The following is a 19,324-nucleotide window of genomic DNA, read 5'->3' as shown; positions in this document are numbered from 1 at the left end:
TAATGATGTAGAGAAAAAGTAGAAGAATATATTTGCATACCAAATAGAATGTTTAATTTAAAACTAAACAAAGGAAGGAAGAAATATTAAATATTAGTGTATATAGCCCAGAGAAAGGGAAACCAAAACTAGAAATAGAATGATTTCATGAAGATCTACAAAATAGACAAATCATATGTAATACTAATTGGAGATTTAAATATAAGAACTGGCAATGTGGCCATTCTAGGCATTTGCCAAAGATGTATAATTAATGAAAATAGACTAAATCTGCTAAGTTTGTACAGATAATTAAGAATAAATGTTTTTCAGTCATAAAATAACATGAGAGAATACACGAATGCAAAAATCTAATTGAAATTTAACTAAGAAATTATCATTGGAACCTCCAGGGTAGGAGTTGTTCATAGAGGGAGACAACATATCACCCACACCAGCCAGCTGTGGTATCCTGAATTACTTATTCACACTAGATACTCACCACTTCAAATGGTAAAGTGTTCCATTCATTCGTTCACTGTTTTGTGAGAAAATTCTCTCTTTCGCCCTTTTTCTTAACTGCACACACAAACTTCCATGGATAGTCCTTATCCTCTTCTCCAGCTTCCATATAGCAAATTCTTTCATCCATTATCCTAAATCGCCCTTTCAGGAGTTCCTAGGCCTTTATCATGTTGCTCCTCTCTACGTGTCTGCAGCCCTCTACTGTGTTTTCACAGTTCCATTATTCCAATATCATCATCATGCTTATCAAGGATTTAGGCTAAAGTAGCCTGTTCCAGTCTTAGAAATCATCATTGAATCTTTTTAGAGGATGTCCTGTTTTCTTTTTCCTAGTGGTTTGTAATTTAAGCTTGTTTTGGAAATCTTTCTGTTTTCATTTTTTTAACATGTTCCATCCTTTTATATTTTATATTTTTTTAATTTTTTCTATTACTGATTCCTGGTTTAATTCTTTCATAATTTCTTCATTTCTTTTGTGATCAAATAGAGTATATTTTGCAGTTTTTCTCATAAACTTCATTTCAGCTGTAATTAATCTTAATTTGTCTTTTTGTTTTATTGTCCAGATTTCACTTCTATACAATAGGACTGGTAGGGCTAATGTATTGCATACTTCTAGTTTGGTTTGTTTTTGAACTGAATCTGCAATCTTCATAATCTAAATCCCATAATCCAGATCTGATCTGAAAAACATAGTAAAGTACATTCACAATATATGATTAAAAGTGTATTATTATTATTGCACAGTAATCCATGAAAATCCAGAAATTTTATAAAATCCTTTTTTTTTTCTTATTAGTAAATAAGGATTACTAATTCCAATACTAATGATATACTTAATGATCTAATTAATATTAAAACAAATTAATATAGGTTAACTATCAATTTGTGCTATACAGAGCCATGTAAGGGGGAAAAAATATATACTGTTCAATTCATGAGCAACTACCACCCATAAGCCTTTATGGTATCTACTTTGAATTTCAGAGGAAAGGGAGGATTGCTTTTACTTGAAAATACTAAAGTTGTCAAGTAAAAGTCCTCTCCCCTTCATATGAAATTCAAAGTGTAGGTACACTCACTTCTTGTGGGTGGTTTGTTGCTCATGAATTGTGCTGTGTATTTTTTAAAGCTCAAATTAAAGCTTGGTGTGCAAAGTTGTTTGTTCTAGGTGATCATGTCAATATAGGTCTATTACTTGAGCAAATTTGTCCTTATGAGTATACTACAGTGGGATCAAAGGGGTGTTTTATTACACTGGAAAGCTTAACTGTAGTGCTTTAAAATATAATTGTTGCAATGTGAATTCATGGGACTTTTTTAAATTTCCTATGATATTTATTACATTTCTTTTATTGTAATAAAATTTATTATAAGTCATTATTACAGAACATAAGGTCATTTTTTGCATTACACTGTATCACAAAGTTATTTTTATTGCAACCTGTTTTTTTTTTTTTTTTTTTTTTTTTTTTATGTGGGAGATAACAGTTCTTTAGGACATGACTTGAACCCATAATTCTGGGAAGCTAAGAAATAGGTTTGCCATTTTTTATGGTAACTCAAGTATCCAGGGTTAATTTCTTACTCCTACTTCAAATGTATGGAAGTATGACATCATATATTCATTTATAGCAGTGTTGAATGTGACAAAAAATGACAGTGAAGGTCTGTATTCAGTGAAGTGAATGACTTGTTATTATCATTCACATAAGCACAGACCTCTACTCTCATCCCATGTCGCATTCAATAGGATAATATATATTATAAGTATACATACGTATACTATACGTTATATAAGTATACGATGTTACGATTGATGTTACAACATTGTATTGATGTGACTGGCTGCTTTCAAATGAATTATCATTGTTGTAAGTGGGATATATGATATCATACTTCCATATGACATTTCAAAAGGTGGGGATATACCAGCTTCATTATGTTGCTCAAGTTTTTTCTTTACCCATAATAAATTAGAATGATGTGGATTTCAATAATGTTGTAACATAAGAGTTGATACTAAGAGAATTATGTTTTGGGTATACTTTTACATCCTAATATTCATAATTTTCTATTTAGTTCAGTGAGACATAGTATCTAATTAAATATGCTCTTTTGTTTGGGGGAAGAGAGAAAGAGAGAGAAACTTCATTGAAATCATTTTTCTCTTACTATTTTCATTTAATGGTGAAGGTGTATTAGCTATTCACTTTTAAATGAAAGAAAACATTTCACCCATTCTGGTCCCAAAGTACACAATAAATACTAGAGAAATATGTTTAAGAAACTATTTATTTCTTCCAATTCTGTATTAGAAATATTGAAATATCTGTTCTTCTACAGTATTGTTTGTAATGAAGTTAAGATATAAGAATATATAATTAAGATTTCCCAACGTGTGCTATAATAGAAATTTTTTTTTTTTCAGGTGAACTTAATGCAATTGCTCCTATAATATCAAATTTTTTCCTAGCTGCTTATTGTCTTATTAATTTCTCCTGTTTTCATGCATCATTTGCCAGATCACCAGGTAAAATTTTTCCTTTTCCATTGCATTTCATATTTATATAGAATTATAAATTAATTAGTTTTGTTGGTAGCTGCTACTATAGCTTCAGATTAGTTATATTATTTACATTGTACTCATTAATTGGCTTATCATTTTCTGGTGTACATCCTCATAGGATAGACTGAATATATTATGACATTCCAAGATAAATTACTTTAAATTGGTCTCCAATTAAGCCAGCTCCCATATATCAATCTTCTAAATTACTCCTAATCCAGCTATCATAATCTTCCTGCCAATTTTGTTTCAAACATATTTCTTTTAGTAATCTTTAGTCGTCCATTGAATTTGACTGTCCAAGATTGACTATGCTTACACTTTCTTGCATGCTAGATTCTTTTCTGCTAATTTTATTTTTAAAGTAGTAACCAGAAAAAGAATAACTAGGGAAGAATTATCTTATTGAATGATATTGTGAATAGTTTGGGTTAAAAGCCGCAATCAATTTGTTTACTGGAAAACTGTGGGTTCAAATCCCATAAGGCATAATGTAATTCTTGATATAATGTCCCATTTACACCATATAGCTATAGTATTTTGAAGAGCTTTTCTCTTGGTACCTTGTTATATGTCTTTTCTAGATCTAATACAGCTCATTGTTAAATTCCCAAGATTTTCCACTGTTCATCTTAAAGTGAAAATCTAATTCTGACAACCTCTATTTGGCCTGAATCCAGCTTGTTCTTCACCAAGCTTCTCTTCCACAACTTTACTTAGCCATTTCTCAAGTATACTTGCCGAAATCTTACTAGGAACACTCAGTAGAGAAATACTTTTGTAATTCTCACGTTCAGTTTTATTTCCCTTTTTATAGATGAGTACTCACTTGCTATTTCAAATCCTCTGTGTACTCTAGTGTCCAGAACCAGTGGGAAAATATCATTAACATAGTCAATGAGACTTTATTATTTCTTGCTTTCTCTCTAATGTGAATTTGTTTTTTTTCTCACTAGAAGTCAGACTATTGTAAACGGGTAACAAAGCAGTTATTTTTTAGCATACTTGTGTGTAATTTCATGTAGCTTGTCTTATGTTTTTCCTGATGACCTTGATATAGAGCTTTTAACATTGATTGTTATTTTCTTAACTGTAAGTAAATTGCTCTAGCACTTCGGTTTTTGTCTTCCTAAATTTTACATGATGAATCCTCTTTATTTCTAATACCTCTGGCATTCGTGTATGTGCATTTATATTTGCTACTGGTCCCACAGTTACCCTTTTGTAATGTCACATTTTGTAATGTATCTATTTTATATAAATATTGCTGTAGGTGATCTTAAAACAAGAAAAAAAAGTTATGTGGACCGAACAAAGTAATACATTCTTTATTTTGAAAGTTATTTCACTTGGTTATAGAAGACAAGAAATCATATTCTTAATTTAATTCTTTATCCAAATAACAAGCAGATAACCACAGAAATTTTGGGAACTTTAGAAAGAAAAAAAACTGCAAAAAATACTCTGAACAGAGAAAATACAGAGAAAAATAAGCAACATTATAAAAGACTAATAAAACAATAGAATGTGCAAATCTGCCAAAAACTGGCTGGAAGAAAAAGCAAAGATATGAAGATGCCAATAAAAAGAATGATAGCAAGATTATATAAAATTTTAAAAGAATTAACAAAATATCTTAAAACAAACCACTAAAAATGAAAGACAACAGCCATATTGAAGCTGGAACAATTAAAGAGATTAAAAATTGGGAAAGAATATTACCAGATACTTCTCTAGAGGGAAGAAGACTGGAAAAACAAAATGAAGAGACTGAAAGAGAAAAAGCACCATTCATAATAAAATAATAAATTTCAATGCAATAACTCAAATGAACTTATTTAAGTCACCTTATGATGAACTTCCTAACTGTGGAAATATGGTGGTATAACAGCCATCAGTTTCCTGCTTGAACTTTTTAACCAAATACTATATATTGGTGAAATTCCAGATGACTGGAAGACAGGCATCCTAATACCAATTCTCAAAAAGGGAGATAAACGAAGGTGTGAAAATTATAGACCGATAACATTGCTAAGTCATAGCAATAAAATCTTCACATGCATTATTCCAAATAGAAACCAGACTTTAATGAGTAAGAAGATCAAGCAGGATTCAGACGTGGATCTACTATAGACCATATTTTTACAGTTAATAGCCTGCCTGAAAAGTACTGGGCATGCAACTTTGTCTATATGTACGACAGTTTTATCGACTTCAAACAAGCATTTGATTCCACTGATAGGAACAAATGATCTTAAAATCTTAGACATCTTAAAATCTATCACCTTAGATTCAGGACTACAAACCTTTATTATGAATCATTATAAAGATACCAAAGCAACTGTCAAATTTAATAAAAATTAAAACAAATTCAAAGTAGGAAAAATTAGTCATGCAGGGTTACCCACTTTCAACAAATTTATTTACTATCTCAAAGAAATATGCAAATCCATACTAAAGAACCAGGCCTACGAATAAATGGCAAGAATATCAACCATATTAAATATGCAGACAATATTAATCATTCTTCCAGAATCTAAAGAACAACTGGCAGAAAACAAATTTTAAATGAAGAATACAAAACTTTTGGAATGAAAATCAATCTAAGCAAAAGTAAAACAATGAAAATAGGAAGAGATGAGAAAAGAAAAGAGATGAAAAAATTTCAATAAATTTAGAAAATCACATACTTGGAGAAGTAAAGCAATTTACATGTCTTGGCTGTCTCATCACTCACAACCTTAACAACACAGAAACAGTAAATTAGAGACTTAAGAAAGAATGGTCTATTATGAATAAATTAAACAAAATATGAAAAAATAATTGCATTTCAAAAAGCCTCAAACTAAAACTCTGTAAAATCATTATTATACCTACAGCAACATATGGAGCTCAGATACTCGATCAGAAAAAATACAGAAAATCAGAGCATTCTAAATGAAGTGCTTAAAAAAAATAAATGACTCGCTGGTCAGAACACAAAACAAATGAGCAAGTCAAACATGAATTAAACTATAGAGAAGATATAGCTATAATTTTTAAACAGCAATTATGGTGGTTTGGACACTTCAAGAGAATGTTCTTTCAAAGATTATCAAATATTGTCTTGAATGGAATCATTGGAGGAAGATTATCAAGAGGTAGATCAAAAAGAACTTGGCTACAGTCTTTGAAGGAAGGGTCACAATTATTGAGCTTCAGAAAGATGACAGAAATGGTCAGAGATAAAACCAGATGGTAAAGATTTTGACATAGGGGACTCAACCCATCATCTGACAGACGAGAAAGAAGAAATGTCATTTATCAACCCTTTCAGATCTGAATCTGCATTCGGCAGTGCATAATCATTTCTGAACCCATAATTTGTTCCAGCAGTAGTTGTACTTACATGACTGTATCCCCCCCATTCAAAGTACTTCTAGTTCACTTCCAACCTATCACTGAACATCCTTCAAACATGTAACTCTAAAATCATTCAAATGCAAACCATCAGACAGTGGGCTCCAGAAATATAACTGAAATCTACTAGCCAGGGGGGGGGGAAAACTACTCATCCAAGGAATCTGTCTACTTTATATAAATATTGCCATAGGTAATCTTAAAAAAAGAAAAAAAAAGTTATGTTGACTGAACAAAGTAATACATTCATTATTTTGAAAGTTATTTCCCTGTGTTATACTTTAAATTAAAGATGCCAAGAAATTATATCCTTGGTTCCTTTATCCAAATCTAAGCAAACAATGTTTGTATGTGAATTCATTAGCTGCTATCCTCATGACTCGTATTTGTATACAAAGGCTAATGACTTCACATCAGTTGCCTTAGTATCTCATAATGCAAATCACACTACCTTTTGAATGTGCATCATGCTATGAATTATGGGATATGGGAATTGTATATAGGAAATATGACTTCTGCATTATTTCAACCTTGGTATTGCTTCTGGTCTGGTTCCCACTGAGACCTCAAAGGTTAAAACCCATCTGGGTAGTAGCACCTTCCCATAATGCATAGCATCATACACATCTGAAAGGGAGTGTGCTTTGCATTATGGGATACTAAGCAAGTGATGTGAACTCATTAGCCTCTGTACACAAGTAGCTCAGTCGTGAAGATACTTCATTTGTAAACGTTTGTTTACACTTGGATAAAGGATTAAACCAAGAGTATGGTTTCTTGGCATCATTAATTAATATATTCTTTAATTCTCACTATACATTACACAGTGCAGGTCATCACAAATCAGTTTGTGCTTTCTGTCATTTATTGTTCATAATGAAGAGTGAATTTATATTATCCACAAACAATAATTTAACAGAGAAGACAAATAATGACATTCACAAAAACAAGAAAGTAGCCAGGCTCACTTTACACAATACACTCAGTCACATGATTTGGTCTCACTTGTCTTTGCAAGATATATATATATATATATATATATATATATATATATATAACGACTAAATAAACACACATAAAACCACAGTAATAGGTTTTTTTAATACGTAAATATTTCGACATAAGTATCGTCAGTACAGTTGAGAACAATACTAGGAATAACATACAGATGAATACAATGAATACAATTAGGGCAAATGAATACAATGGAATCCAAGTGCGTGCAGCAGCACTTTCTAGCATAAAAATAAAATAAATACATAAGATTATTTAGATTAAATTAAAATTGAATTGTTTTACACAATTTTGTATGACAATTTCCTATACTTTAGGAATGGCAAGAACATCATTGCAGTTTAGATTGGCTTCAGCACTTTCTTTATATAAACGTTCATGTTTGTATGAAGATCTGTGTAGAAGTTTGGTCTTTTCCCAGTGGATCCTATGGTTTGGGTTTTCAATTCCATGTTGGGAGAGGCTGGATTTCTGCGGCTTGATGAGACAGATGTGATCTTGATGTTTAAGAACAGATCTGCCTGTCTGCCCAAAGTATGACAGTTTACAGGAGCATGGTATCTCATACATGCCAGGTAGTAACAGATTTGGGAGTTTGTCTTTAGGTGAAGGTAACAAGTTGGAGATCTGGTTGATGGGTTTGTAGGTCGCAGCAAGATTGCATTTTTTCATAATTTTTGAAAGTCGCTCTGAGATGACTTTGACATAAGGTATGGGAATCCTTATGGGCTTGTTCTTGTTTAGGTTGATGTGTGGAGAAGTGGCTGATGATTTTTCGAGTAGTTTTAGGATTGTATCCATTTAGAATGACTGTGTTTTTGATTATTTCCAATTCTTGTTTTAGAGATTCCTCAGAGGAGCAAAATCTGTGTGCTCTGGTTACCAGTGATTTGATGATGCCAAATTTTTGATAAGGATGATGAGCAGAAGAGTTGTGGATGTAGCGACCTGAAAAGGTCAGCTTTCAATAGACAGAAGTGGAAATGGAACAGTCTTCTTTTCTTTGGATGTGTAAGTCCAGGAAAGCGAGACCCTGTAAAGATTCTTTTTGTAACGTAAATTTGATGCGGGGGTGAAGGTTTATTTTATCTAGAAACAGATTCTTCACCTCCACATCAAATTTACGTTAGAAAAATAATCTCCACAGGGTCTCTTTCCTGGATTTACAAAATGCTACACGCACTTGGATTCTATTGTATTCATGCGCCCTATCTGTATTATTCCTAGTATTGTTCTCAACTGTACTGACGATGTCCTAAGACAATTAGGTAGAAATATTTAGATATTAAAAAATCTATTACTGTGGTTTTATGTGTGTTTATTTAGTCATGAATTCTCCCCAGGTTTCTTTATATAATCAAAACACACACACACGTGTGTGTGTTTTGTTATGACCCGCCTACGTCTCAAGGAACACCAGAGAGACATTGCTTATAAGAGAACCAGAGCAGAGCAACTGCCCTATCAGGCCATGTCCTGTTTTCAATAAACACGAACAACGAAAGCCGCCAACATGAAGTAAATTGGACAACAACTTCAAACCTACACATTTGCCATGATGAGGTAGAACGCCGCATTGTAGAGTCAAAAGAAATCACCTTGGACCCTCTTCATATGAACAATAATCTCAGCTATAATTTGCCTGACTCTTTCAGCTCTACTATCAGATACTGGAGATTACGTGGTTCCACACACACGCACAAGTGTATAACAGTAGAACTTTAACACGGCCTCTAGCACAAGTTCATAATAACTGTAATTTACAGTCTAATATCATAACTTTATAATTGTATAGCTTTAGAGTGTCTCAATGTTTTTTTTTTTGTCTTTTAATATCTTTCTATATTCTTAATGCCTGATGAAGTCAATCTCGACGAAACATGTTGCGTTTTCAAATAAATCTCAATTTGTTTTAATTCTCGGATTTTTAGTCAGTTTATATTAAAAATGAACATATCCCAACCCCGAATTAATAGTAGTAGTCATATATATATACAGTCATACACCGACTTACGCGAATCCGGAGTTCCGCGGTTTCTTATATGTACATATTCCCATCCCACTAGTCGTATATTTCTGGCACTGGCTGTATTCGGCATTTTCGCACATGCTGTGAACAAGCACTGACGTGTTTTGCGCGGTCTCCATTCATACACAACTTTTAGTCTAGAAACCTTGCGACTGTTTAATGTTATGTTCTTGATAAAAATTTTATCACATAAAAAATAATATCATTCAAAAGAAGCAAGTCTGATTCTTCTACGGCTAGCAAGAAAAGAAAACAATTGACTTTGGAAACAAAACTCAATTATTAAGGATTTTGAAGGTGGAATGAAAATTTGTGAGCTATCAAAGAAGTTTGATCTACAGGAATCCACAGTAAGAACAATCATGAAAGATAAAGAAAGAATTCTCGCTGCTGTGAAAAATGCCCAATCGTTGAATTCAAGCATAAGTCGTAAACGTCATGGGATTATTGGTGAGATGGAAACGATGCTTAAATTATGGTGTGATAATCAAGTGAGAGTAAAAAATTGTCCAGTTGATCAAACGACAATATGTAGCCAAGCCAAGCTGATTTTTGAGAAGCTAAATGTAGAAGCTGGAGAAGTCGCCAAAGAAGAAAATTTTGTGGCCAGTAATGGTTGGTTCAACCGATTTAAAAATCGCTGTAACTGGCACAGCATCGCAGAGAGTGGAGAGGCGGCAAGCGCTGATAAAGAGGCTTCGTCTGCTTTTCCTGAGACACTTAAGGCTATCATCGAGGAGGGTAGCTATAGCAGTCAAACCATATTTAAGGTAGACGAGACCGGCTTGTTCTGGAAAAAGATGCCTAAGAGAACTTTCATCGCACGTGAAGAAAAAATGTTTCCTGGCTTTACGGCTTCCAAAGATTGGTTGACAGTAATGCTTGGTGGAAATGCAGCTGGTGATTGCAAGTTAAAACCTCTCTTAATTTATCGCTCTGAAAATCCAAGAGCTCTGAAAAAAAAATCTAAAACTAGCTTGCCACTGATTTGAAAGTCAAATTCTAAAACTTGAGTGACAGCTTCTATTTTTGAAGACTGGTTTGGTCACCACTTCATACCTGAAGTTGAACGTTATTGCCAGTTTAAAAAATTCCATTTAAAGTTATGCTCATTATTGATAATGCACCTGGTCACCCTCCTGCAACTTGAATTGATTTTAATCCATGTGTAAAGTTGTTTTCTTGCCTCCAAATACAACCAACTTACTTCAACCGATGGGCCAAGGAGTTATCAAAACATTCAAAGGGTACTACACATGGCATTCATTTGCAAGTCTGAATGAAGCTATGAGGCAAAATGAGCACCTGTCTGTTAAAGAGTTTTGGAAACAGTTTAATGTTTTAGATGCTGTAAGGATTATTGGTGAAATTTCCCAAAAAACCTTGAATGGTGTCTGGAAAAAACTTTGTCCATCCTTTTTAAATGCGAAATGGAAATGTTGCCAGAAACTGATCAAGTTGCTGAGGCAATAGAAGTTGTCAACCTTGGTGTGCAATTAGATTTAGAAGTCAACAGTGAAAATTAATTAAGAAAGGTTTGCAGATTTTGGAGGACATAGATTCTAATGAGGAACAAATTTTAGCCACAAGGCAAGGAATAAAAAAATCATTGGCTTGCTATGAAGAAATTTTGCGTGACAAGAAAAAGACATTATGCCATCAGACGAATCTATTAGATTTTATGAAACCATTGACATTGAACCATCAACCACTGACATTATGTTTATATTTCTTAAAAAATATAGGTGTTTTTGTAAACCTTTGGTCCCAATTAACTAATATTTTGTATGTTCGTATATATAAATTACATTCAAAATTATACCCCGAGTTATGAGAATTCGACTTGCGCGCTTTTTGTTGGTCCCACCTACTGCGTAACTTCAGGGTATCACTGTATTTAAATTCTTCTTCTTTCACTATGCGTTATTTCTGTTTCCTATGCAGGGTCTATTTAAATAACATTATTAAAAAGAATCTGCATTATGTAGAATTTGCGCACATTTACATTAAGCTTATTCATGATTTGAGCTGTGACGATAAGCTTAGGACAATGCTATATTATGATTGCTTACCTACTTAAGGGGTAAAGATGTTCAAAGAATAAGATATATGTATGATAATTACTGTTCCAAATTTAATTTTTGTTTATAATTATTACTTCTTTTGTTGCTAAAATTACATTGTAAGAAATGTACAATTTTTTTAAAGAATAGATTGCCTATTATACATACTAAATGAACACATTGATTTGATTAATATTTATTAGAAATGATAACTGAAATTTAATTTAAATGCACATATGATATGAAAAACTTGCATAACTACCTCAGACAGTATGTAACAGAGGGCACACGAGGTGATTACCTGGGTGGTTGCTAGCAGTGTGAGGACCTCTGTGAGAAAAGGGTATGTGTGGAACTACAAGGGTAGTGATTATAAAGCGCTCAGGAGACAGCTTGCGGGTGTAGCATGGAATGAGGAGTTAGCTGGAAAAGAGATCAGTGCAGCTTGGGGGATTTTCAAAAACTGTCTAGTAGATGCAATGTCTAAATGTATTCCAAGAGTGAGAAGGTTAATTAGGTAGGTGTGAAATGGATGAATCAAGAGATTAAGCATGCAATACAGAGAAAAAGGCATTATGGAACAGCATAAGAGAAGTGGAAATAACCAATTTCATAAGGATTACAAAGACCAGACAAGGCAGGTGACTTGGTTGATGAGGATAGCTAAAGTGAGGTGTGAACAGCAGTTAGCTAATGAAGCCAAAAAGAATCCTGAGGAGTTCTTTTGATATGTAGCCAGCAAATGAAAGAATGATTATGGAAAAATGACATTGATTGGAAAAAATGGCATAAAGTTAGCTGTTGTGGAAAGTCTGGTGGAGATACCTAATGAGCAGTTCATGAAGGTCACATCACACCAAAACATGGTATGAACACAAATTTAAGGAAGCCTGTGAGATTCTTATCAACCATCCCAATCTGAACAATAATGATGGCCTAAAAATCCAAAGCATATGGAAGACATATATTCTACCCACAGAACCTTTCTCCCCAAGAGTTAACTATAAACAGGACTGTAGATAATCCAGAATCCTAAATCTAATATAACAATTGTAATGTTAAAAATAAGACATTATTGTAAAAAAACTGTCTATAAGAAAGAATGTTTCTCTCATGTTACCTTAAATAGAATTTAGCTTTGATGTAGTTTCTAAATAATTAATTTGTAATTTTATGTGTTTTTTTTATTTTTTATTTTTTTCCCACTAGAGGTCATGCCAGTATAATAACCGGTGATCAAATCATTGTTTCTTTAGCTTACTGTGTGAAATGTAACTCTGCTTGTCCTTGTATATTTGTATATACAAGGGCAAGCTGAGAGGTATGAACATCAGTTAGCTAATGAAGCCAAAAAGAATCCTAAGGAGTTCTTTCGATATGTAGCAAGCAAAAGAAAGAATGATTATGGAAGGATGACATTGATAGGAGAAAATGGTATCTGTTGCAGAATGTGTGGTGGAGATAATTAATGAGCAATTCATAAAGGTCTTTCAATCTTGTGAATGTGACTTCATGGAGAGATTGAGAGCAGTAGAGACTGACTGTAAGTGAGTAAGAGGTGTATGGGGAGATGAGTGAACTAGATGTTAATAAGGCTGTGGGACGTGATAATATATCTGAAGGAATGTGCCAGGGAGTTGACACCTGTCTTGACATATTTTTTTGATAAGAGTCTTGCACTTGGTCAACTCCCTAAGGAGGGCAAGATTGTGCCACTTCATAAAGGAGGAGATCGAACTCAAGCATCAAACTATAGGCCAATCTGTGTGTTAGGTGTTGGTGTTGTGGTTAAGTTGTTGGAGAAGCTTGTGAGAACTAGGATCCAGAGTTGGGTTGACAACAATGGTATTATCTTTGATCGACAGCATGGATTTGCTAAAGGGAGGTTTTAGTAATTTATTTACTTACTACAACAAAGTGACTGCTTCCTTGGACAGAGGAGAAGGATACACAGTAATATACTTAGATTTCACAAAGACTTTTGATAGAGTACCTCATGATAAATTGATAGTCGAACTAGAGCAGATGGGGTTGGATAATAGATTAGTGCATTGGATTGGAGACCGACTATCTGATAGGTATCAACAAATTGTGTATGGGGGAGTGATATCCAGGAAAAGGAAAGTCACTAGTGGTGTGCTTCAGGGGTCTGTTTTTGGTCCATTGCTGTTTAACTTGTATATTAATGATAAGGTGAAGATTTGGATGGAGATATTCAGTTGTTTGCAGATGATGCAAAGTTGGGACGAACCATGGAGAGTAGAGAAGATGTGGCCTTACAAGAAGACTTGAATAAATTGAGTGATTGGGCACAGGAATGGAGATGTGAGTTCAGTGTTGCAAAATGTAAGGTTTTAAAATTTGGAAAACAAAGATGGGATGCATGGTGAGGATATATTGTTGGAGGTGGAGGAAATAAGAGATCTGGGGGTGACAGTGGATAAGGATCTGAAAATTAGGGGACACATAGCCAAAATTGTGAAGATAACACAAAGGCTTCTGGGAATGATGCAGAGGACACTGACTTATAGAAGTAGGGAGATTTTTATTCCATTGTATAAGGCTTTGATTAGGCAACATGGACTATTGTGCCCAGATTTGGTCACCTGGTTTTCAGAAGGACGAAGAGATGTTGGAAAAGGTTCTCAGAAGCGACTAAGGTAGTTTCTAACCTCTGGAATGTCGAGCATGAGGAAAGATTGAGAAGATGCAATTTGCAGAGTCTGGTGGACAGGAGGAAGAGGGGAGATATGATAGACCTACAAGTTAGTGCTATATATTTGCTCTTCCTTAAATTAATTTCTTTCTTTATGAATTTACCTCTCTACAATAACTACAAGACATAAAATTTCCCTGACTCTAATATCTGTATCACTTCCTACGTGCTCATTTTATAAGGAAAGCAAATTCTTTATCTCTTGTCGATTCCTAATTTTACTCACGTGCTTACCCTGACTGTTAAAGGTCATTCCTTGCTAAAAGAAACGAATCCTCTAATTTCTTTCTGGGGCTGTCTCCTCTTTAGATATTGACAAATTTATTTTTTAAAGCTGCACCAGCCAATATCTTAGAATAGAGGGGACTCTTATTCAGGGAGACTTTTCCAGACCTTTGGTGCACATAGGTGAATAAATTTAGTGCTTAAACTCATAAATTGAATGCTCTACTGTGTCTAAGTAAATTCTGGTTTGCAGTCGTAACCTCTATAACATGTTATGCCTTTCTTTCAATCCCCCCCCGCTATGGTTCAGATTAATGAGTGGTAGTTTTGGTTCATATCACAGGCAAAACTCAGGTATAAAAGAAAAAACATTTATTGGAATCTAAAGACATAATATACGCTTAGACCAATCTCACTTTCAATTAGTTCAAAGACATGCTAAATCAAACTTTTTCAAACTGATTAATACTCTAATACATGAACAATAAATCCTTCTTTTGAGTTAGAGACTTAACACACGTAATATACACATTATACACTTCTACTCAATTTTCTTCCTACTATTTTAGTCTTGCATATTAAGCTAGTCACAATCATCTATAATCAACAATTTGTCTTATGGATATCAGCCACTGCTAAATAATCACTTAAAGTTCTCAAATACTGTCCATAGATTAATACACTACAATGATCTTTCCCTTTTTCCGACTGGGTAATTATACAACAAAATCTGTACTTTACCATTTCTTGGGGTAGGATCTCCAGGTCCATCTGAACTGTCCTTCTTTGTTTGAATTACCTTTCGATACTTCCATAAGCCTGCGTCCACGTGGTGGGTCACTATGGTCATCATATTAAACTATGCTCTACACCTGGCGTTTTTTTCCTCATCTGTTCTCGACCTGTTTTGGGCCATCCTTGTTTCTAGCTGCCGGTTCATAATATACGTCCACGATAGTATTCTGTCGGAACTTTCAGCGAAGGCAACATGTGCCGACATATCAATCTTCAGTACCGTGAAGAAATTCAGACATCGAAGGGAAAGGCGCACCCTCCGATATTGAACTATCGCCAAGAAACACCATCAGGAACCACCAGTCCATGAGAGAAGTCAAATCATCATACAGCAAAACAGGCGAAAAAAGCCTTGAGAAAGGGGTGCAGATCCTTTTTATTCTCTCTTCACTTCCACCCTTTTAAGCACCCTCTTACTACTTTCTGCGATCTTTTCCTGCCCGCTACGTTCTTCGTCCATGGCAACTTCGGCACACTGCGAGATCGTAGCAGCGTTTTCTGGGAAACAAATGTGCGTCGCATTCCGAGATTGCCAATGCCTCAGGCCCGCCCGTGACCTTTGGACTAATGTTTACATCTAATTTACCCATTCATTGTATACATGATGCATTTCATATAACACTAATTTATACACGAAGTTCTTTACATGGTATTATAATTCTACTAAAAGGAGGTAATACTATTTCTATTTACAGTTAGTACTTTATTTCTTCCGCTCGAATACAAGTTTTTTCTCTCAGCTGATTTTTCTGGCTTGTTAAATCCTGAATGAATTGTTTCTTTAATAAAGTGCTTCATTCAGGATGTAACATTAATAAGAGGTTGTTATAGGATCAATGCTGGACAGGTTCTACAGAAAATAGTGGGAGATCAGAGTAGAACCAGAGGTCATCCCTGGAAATTGTATAAAGAGGGTGTGAGTAGGGGAGTGAGAAGCAGGTTTTTTTCATGCAGAGTTGTGAATGATTGGAATGCCTTACCTGAGAGTGTGGTGTCTGCAGAGAATTTGAGTGTCTTTAATAAATTTAGTTTAATCCTTTATCCAAGTGTGAGCAAACAAAGTTTGCGCCTGAAAATATCTTCAGAACTGCGGTAAGGTGGTACAACACCAGGCAACTCATTGCAAAGGTGGAGCAAGCTAACATCACTCCTATCTCAGTATCTCCCAAAATACAAAACACATCTCCTTGCAGATATGTATAATATTATGCATTAAGGGAAGGGCCACTACCCAGACTAGTTTCGACCTTTATTGAGGTCTCTTTAGTGAGAGCCAGGCCCAAGTGGAGATACCAGGCAGAAGCATTAGCAAGGTCATCTCTACCTATAGGAGTTGCCAAACGATATGCCACCTTTTTATTAAATTACTCTGGATTTAGAGAAAGATATTGAAAGTTTATTTTTCACTTGGTAGAGATGACCTTGCTAATGCTTCTGCCTGGTATCTCCACTTGGGCCTGGTTCCCACTGAAGAGACCTCAATAAAGGTCGAAACCTTCCCTTAATGGGTAGTGGCCCTTCCCTTAATGCATAACATTATACATATCCGCAAGGAGATGTGTTTTGCATTATGGGAGATACTGAGATAGGAGTGATGTTAGCTTGCTCCACCTTTGCAACGAGTTGCCGTGTTGTACTACCTTACCCCAGTCCTGAAGATACTTTCAGGCACAAACTTTGTTTGCTCACACTTGGATAAAGGATTAAACTAAATTTATTATAGTCTAACCAAGTGAAAAATAAACTTTCAACATCAAAAAAAAAAAAAAAACAAGTGTCTTTAAATCATGGTATGATGAGCTGTGTGTATGATAAAAGGACCTCCCAGATGAGTCTTTGACTCCATGGGGTCTTGGGTAGTAATAATAATAATATTGTCTTGTACATTTCAAGTGTGTGAGATTTACTGTTTTCAACTGTCGTAACTATAACTCATAATGGCAGCTCATTTTTATTACTTCATAACAAGCAAAAATCAGAAGAGTGAGAACATGCTGTGAGAAAAGTGAGATTTTTTTTTTGAAACATGAAAGCAGATATAGTTCTTTCATGTAGGAATAAAAATCTTGAAAAGATAACATCTGCTATGTTACAACAATGACAAGAGAACAATTGTTGGGGGCAGGGATAAGGTATGGCAGGTTGAATTTTTAATAACTACTGAAGAATGAAGTCTTTTATATAGAAAGAAAAATAAGTTCTGAACATTAAAAGAAATAAAAGGAGGCAAGAAGTAAACATGATTGGCTTACATTATGAATTTTTAGAGAAAACTGGGAACTGTTTCAGTGATCCTTTAAAAGAGAACTCTGTAGTGTACAAATTAAGCATTTCGGATCCTGAAATTTTATTTGTAACTCTGGAAATAAAACTTATCTAATGTATTCATTGATAACTACCTGGGATCAAATAGCTTGACAGTGAATGAGATGTTTCAAGAAAAAAAAACGTGTAGATTATGTGAAAAGAATATTTTGAATGCATTTCGAACAAGGCCAAAAATTCACTTGCCACTTGTCTCTATGTACTTAACTTGCGGTAAGTGGATTTCTGGAATCCTGATCAGGTATACACAGGATGATCAAAATTAAAGTATCCCTGTTTAAGGCCTTATGGAGCAGTTACCCAGTTATCCAAATGCTGCAATACTTTGCAGGAATACATTGTGTATTAGGCATATCTGAGAAAAAGAAATTAGTTCCAAAATTCACCACTGTGGCATTGTAAACACCAAATGCATAGAATTTGCATATCATGCAACTCAGCAGGTGCCAAGAGGGTTTAACAATGTAGACACAAAATTTTTTCCTTCATTCTGCTTGTTAATACTTTACTACCTAAACAACTGCAATGCTATTACTGCACTCTGCAAATTTCATTCCTAAACAAATGTCGCGAGGTCAGTTATATCCATGTTCTCTGTGACAGATGATTTGTCGTTATGAAGAAATTAGTTCATGGAGAGTTAAACTTGTCAGAGGTCGCAAACTAATCATTTCATAACAAGTGACTGAAATTGCTACTGCCATTGTGGAGCAGACCATGAATAACAGCGTTAGTTCCTACAGTGCATGTGCTGTATCAGGACTTGTGGATGTGCCTTGCACAATTGTCTGGTAAATTCTATGGAAGAGTCTGCATTTCTGCTTATTCAAGATAACCCTGATATGGTAGTTCCAGCCACAGGACTTTGAAAGTTTAACCGACATTCACTTTAACATTCCTTACTTGAGTGGAGTTGGATGCTACCTGGCCATGGATGATTTTGTGGGAAGATGAGGCTCATTTCACCTGAATGGAGCTGTGAATACCCACAATTGCTGGGTATGTAAAACCTGATGCAGTCCAACAAATTCCTTTGCATTCACCCAAAGTTACTATCTGATGTGGTTTAAAGCTTTGTTTATCATTGGACCATTCTTCGAGAATATTTGCCAGTTAGGTCTTGTGACTTGGTCAGTTACTGCCAAGAGGTATCACAATATGATAAACAATTTTGTGCTGCTGTAGCTGTAACACATGTTACAGCTACAGCAGTACCTGAGCATGGATTCTGTCATTTTCATGCAGGATGGGGGTGGTTCCTCCACATATTAGTTGATTGTACAGGAGGTTCTTCGAGAACATTTGGCAGAAGCCAGAGTGATCAGCCATGCAATTTCCCACTGCATGACTAAGTCATTCACCTGATCTGATCCCCTGTGACTTCTGGCTTTCTCAAAGACAGGGTTTATTGGGATCATCCTGATAACTTGCCAATGCTGAAAGACAGCATAAGTGCAACATCAGTCTTGATTAACTGCATTTTACTGTTGAACACACTGTGCAAAGAATACATTTTGTGGCATACCAGGAAGGGCAGCATATTGAACAGTACAACCTATGAATGCATAGTACAAGTGAATAAAAGTGTTATTTGTGCTTGTGTCACTTTTCTCCTTCTTACACACACAGAAAAATTACAGCATCTACATTCAGTACATTAGTTTTCCTGGTGGTGAATTTTGGAA

General features: G+C 34.7%; 1 protein-coding gene across 3 annotated transcripts in view; it reads left to right on the top strand.

The window, feature by feature from the left end:
• LOC150098232 (solute carrier family 12 member 2-like) overlaps nt 1–19,324 on the top strand; it is a 571,711-nt gene that overhangs the window by 243,120 nt on the left and 309,267 nt on the right. For all 3 annotated transcript variants that reach the window (XM_090406235.1, XM_090406234.1, XM_090406233.1), the window contains exon 12: nt 2,936–3,037. In XM_090406235.1, coding sequence (XP_090262361.1) covers nt 2,936–3,037 — 102 coding nt within the window. The remainder of the gene's footprint in view (nt 1–2,935; nt 3,038–19,324) is intronic.

Source organism: Typopeltis vanoorti, chromosome 16, assembly GCF_054136105.1.
Source record: "Typopeltis vanoorti isolate ZY-2024b chromosome 16, IOZ_Tvanoo_1.0, whole genome shotgun sequence".
NCBI classification, from domain to species: Eukaryota; Metazoa; Arthropoda; class Arachnida; order Uropygi; family Thelyphonidae; genus Typopeltis; species Typopeltis vanoorti.
This window is presented reverse-complemented; position numbering and strand designations above follow the sequence as displayed.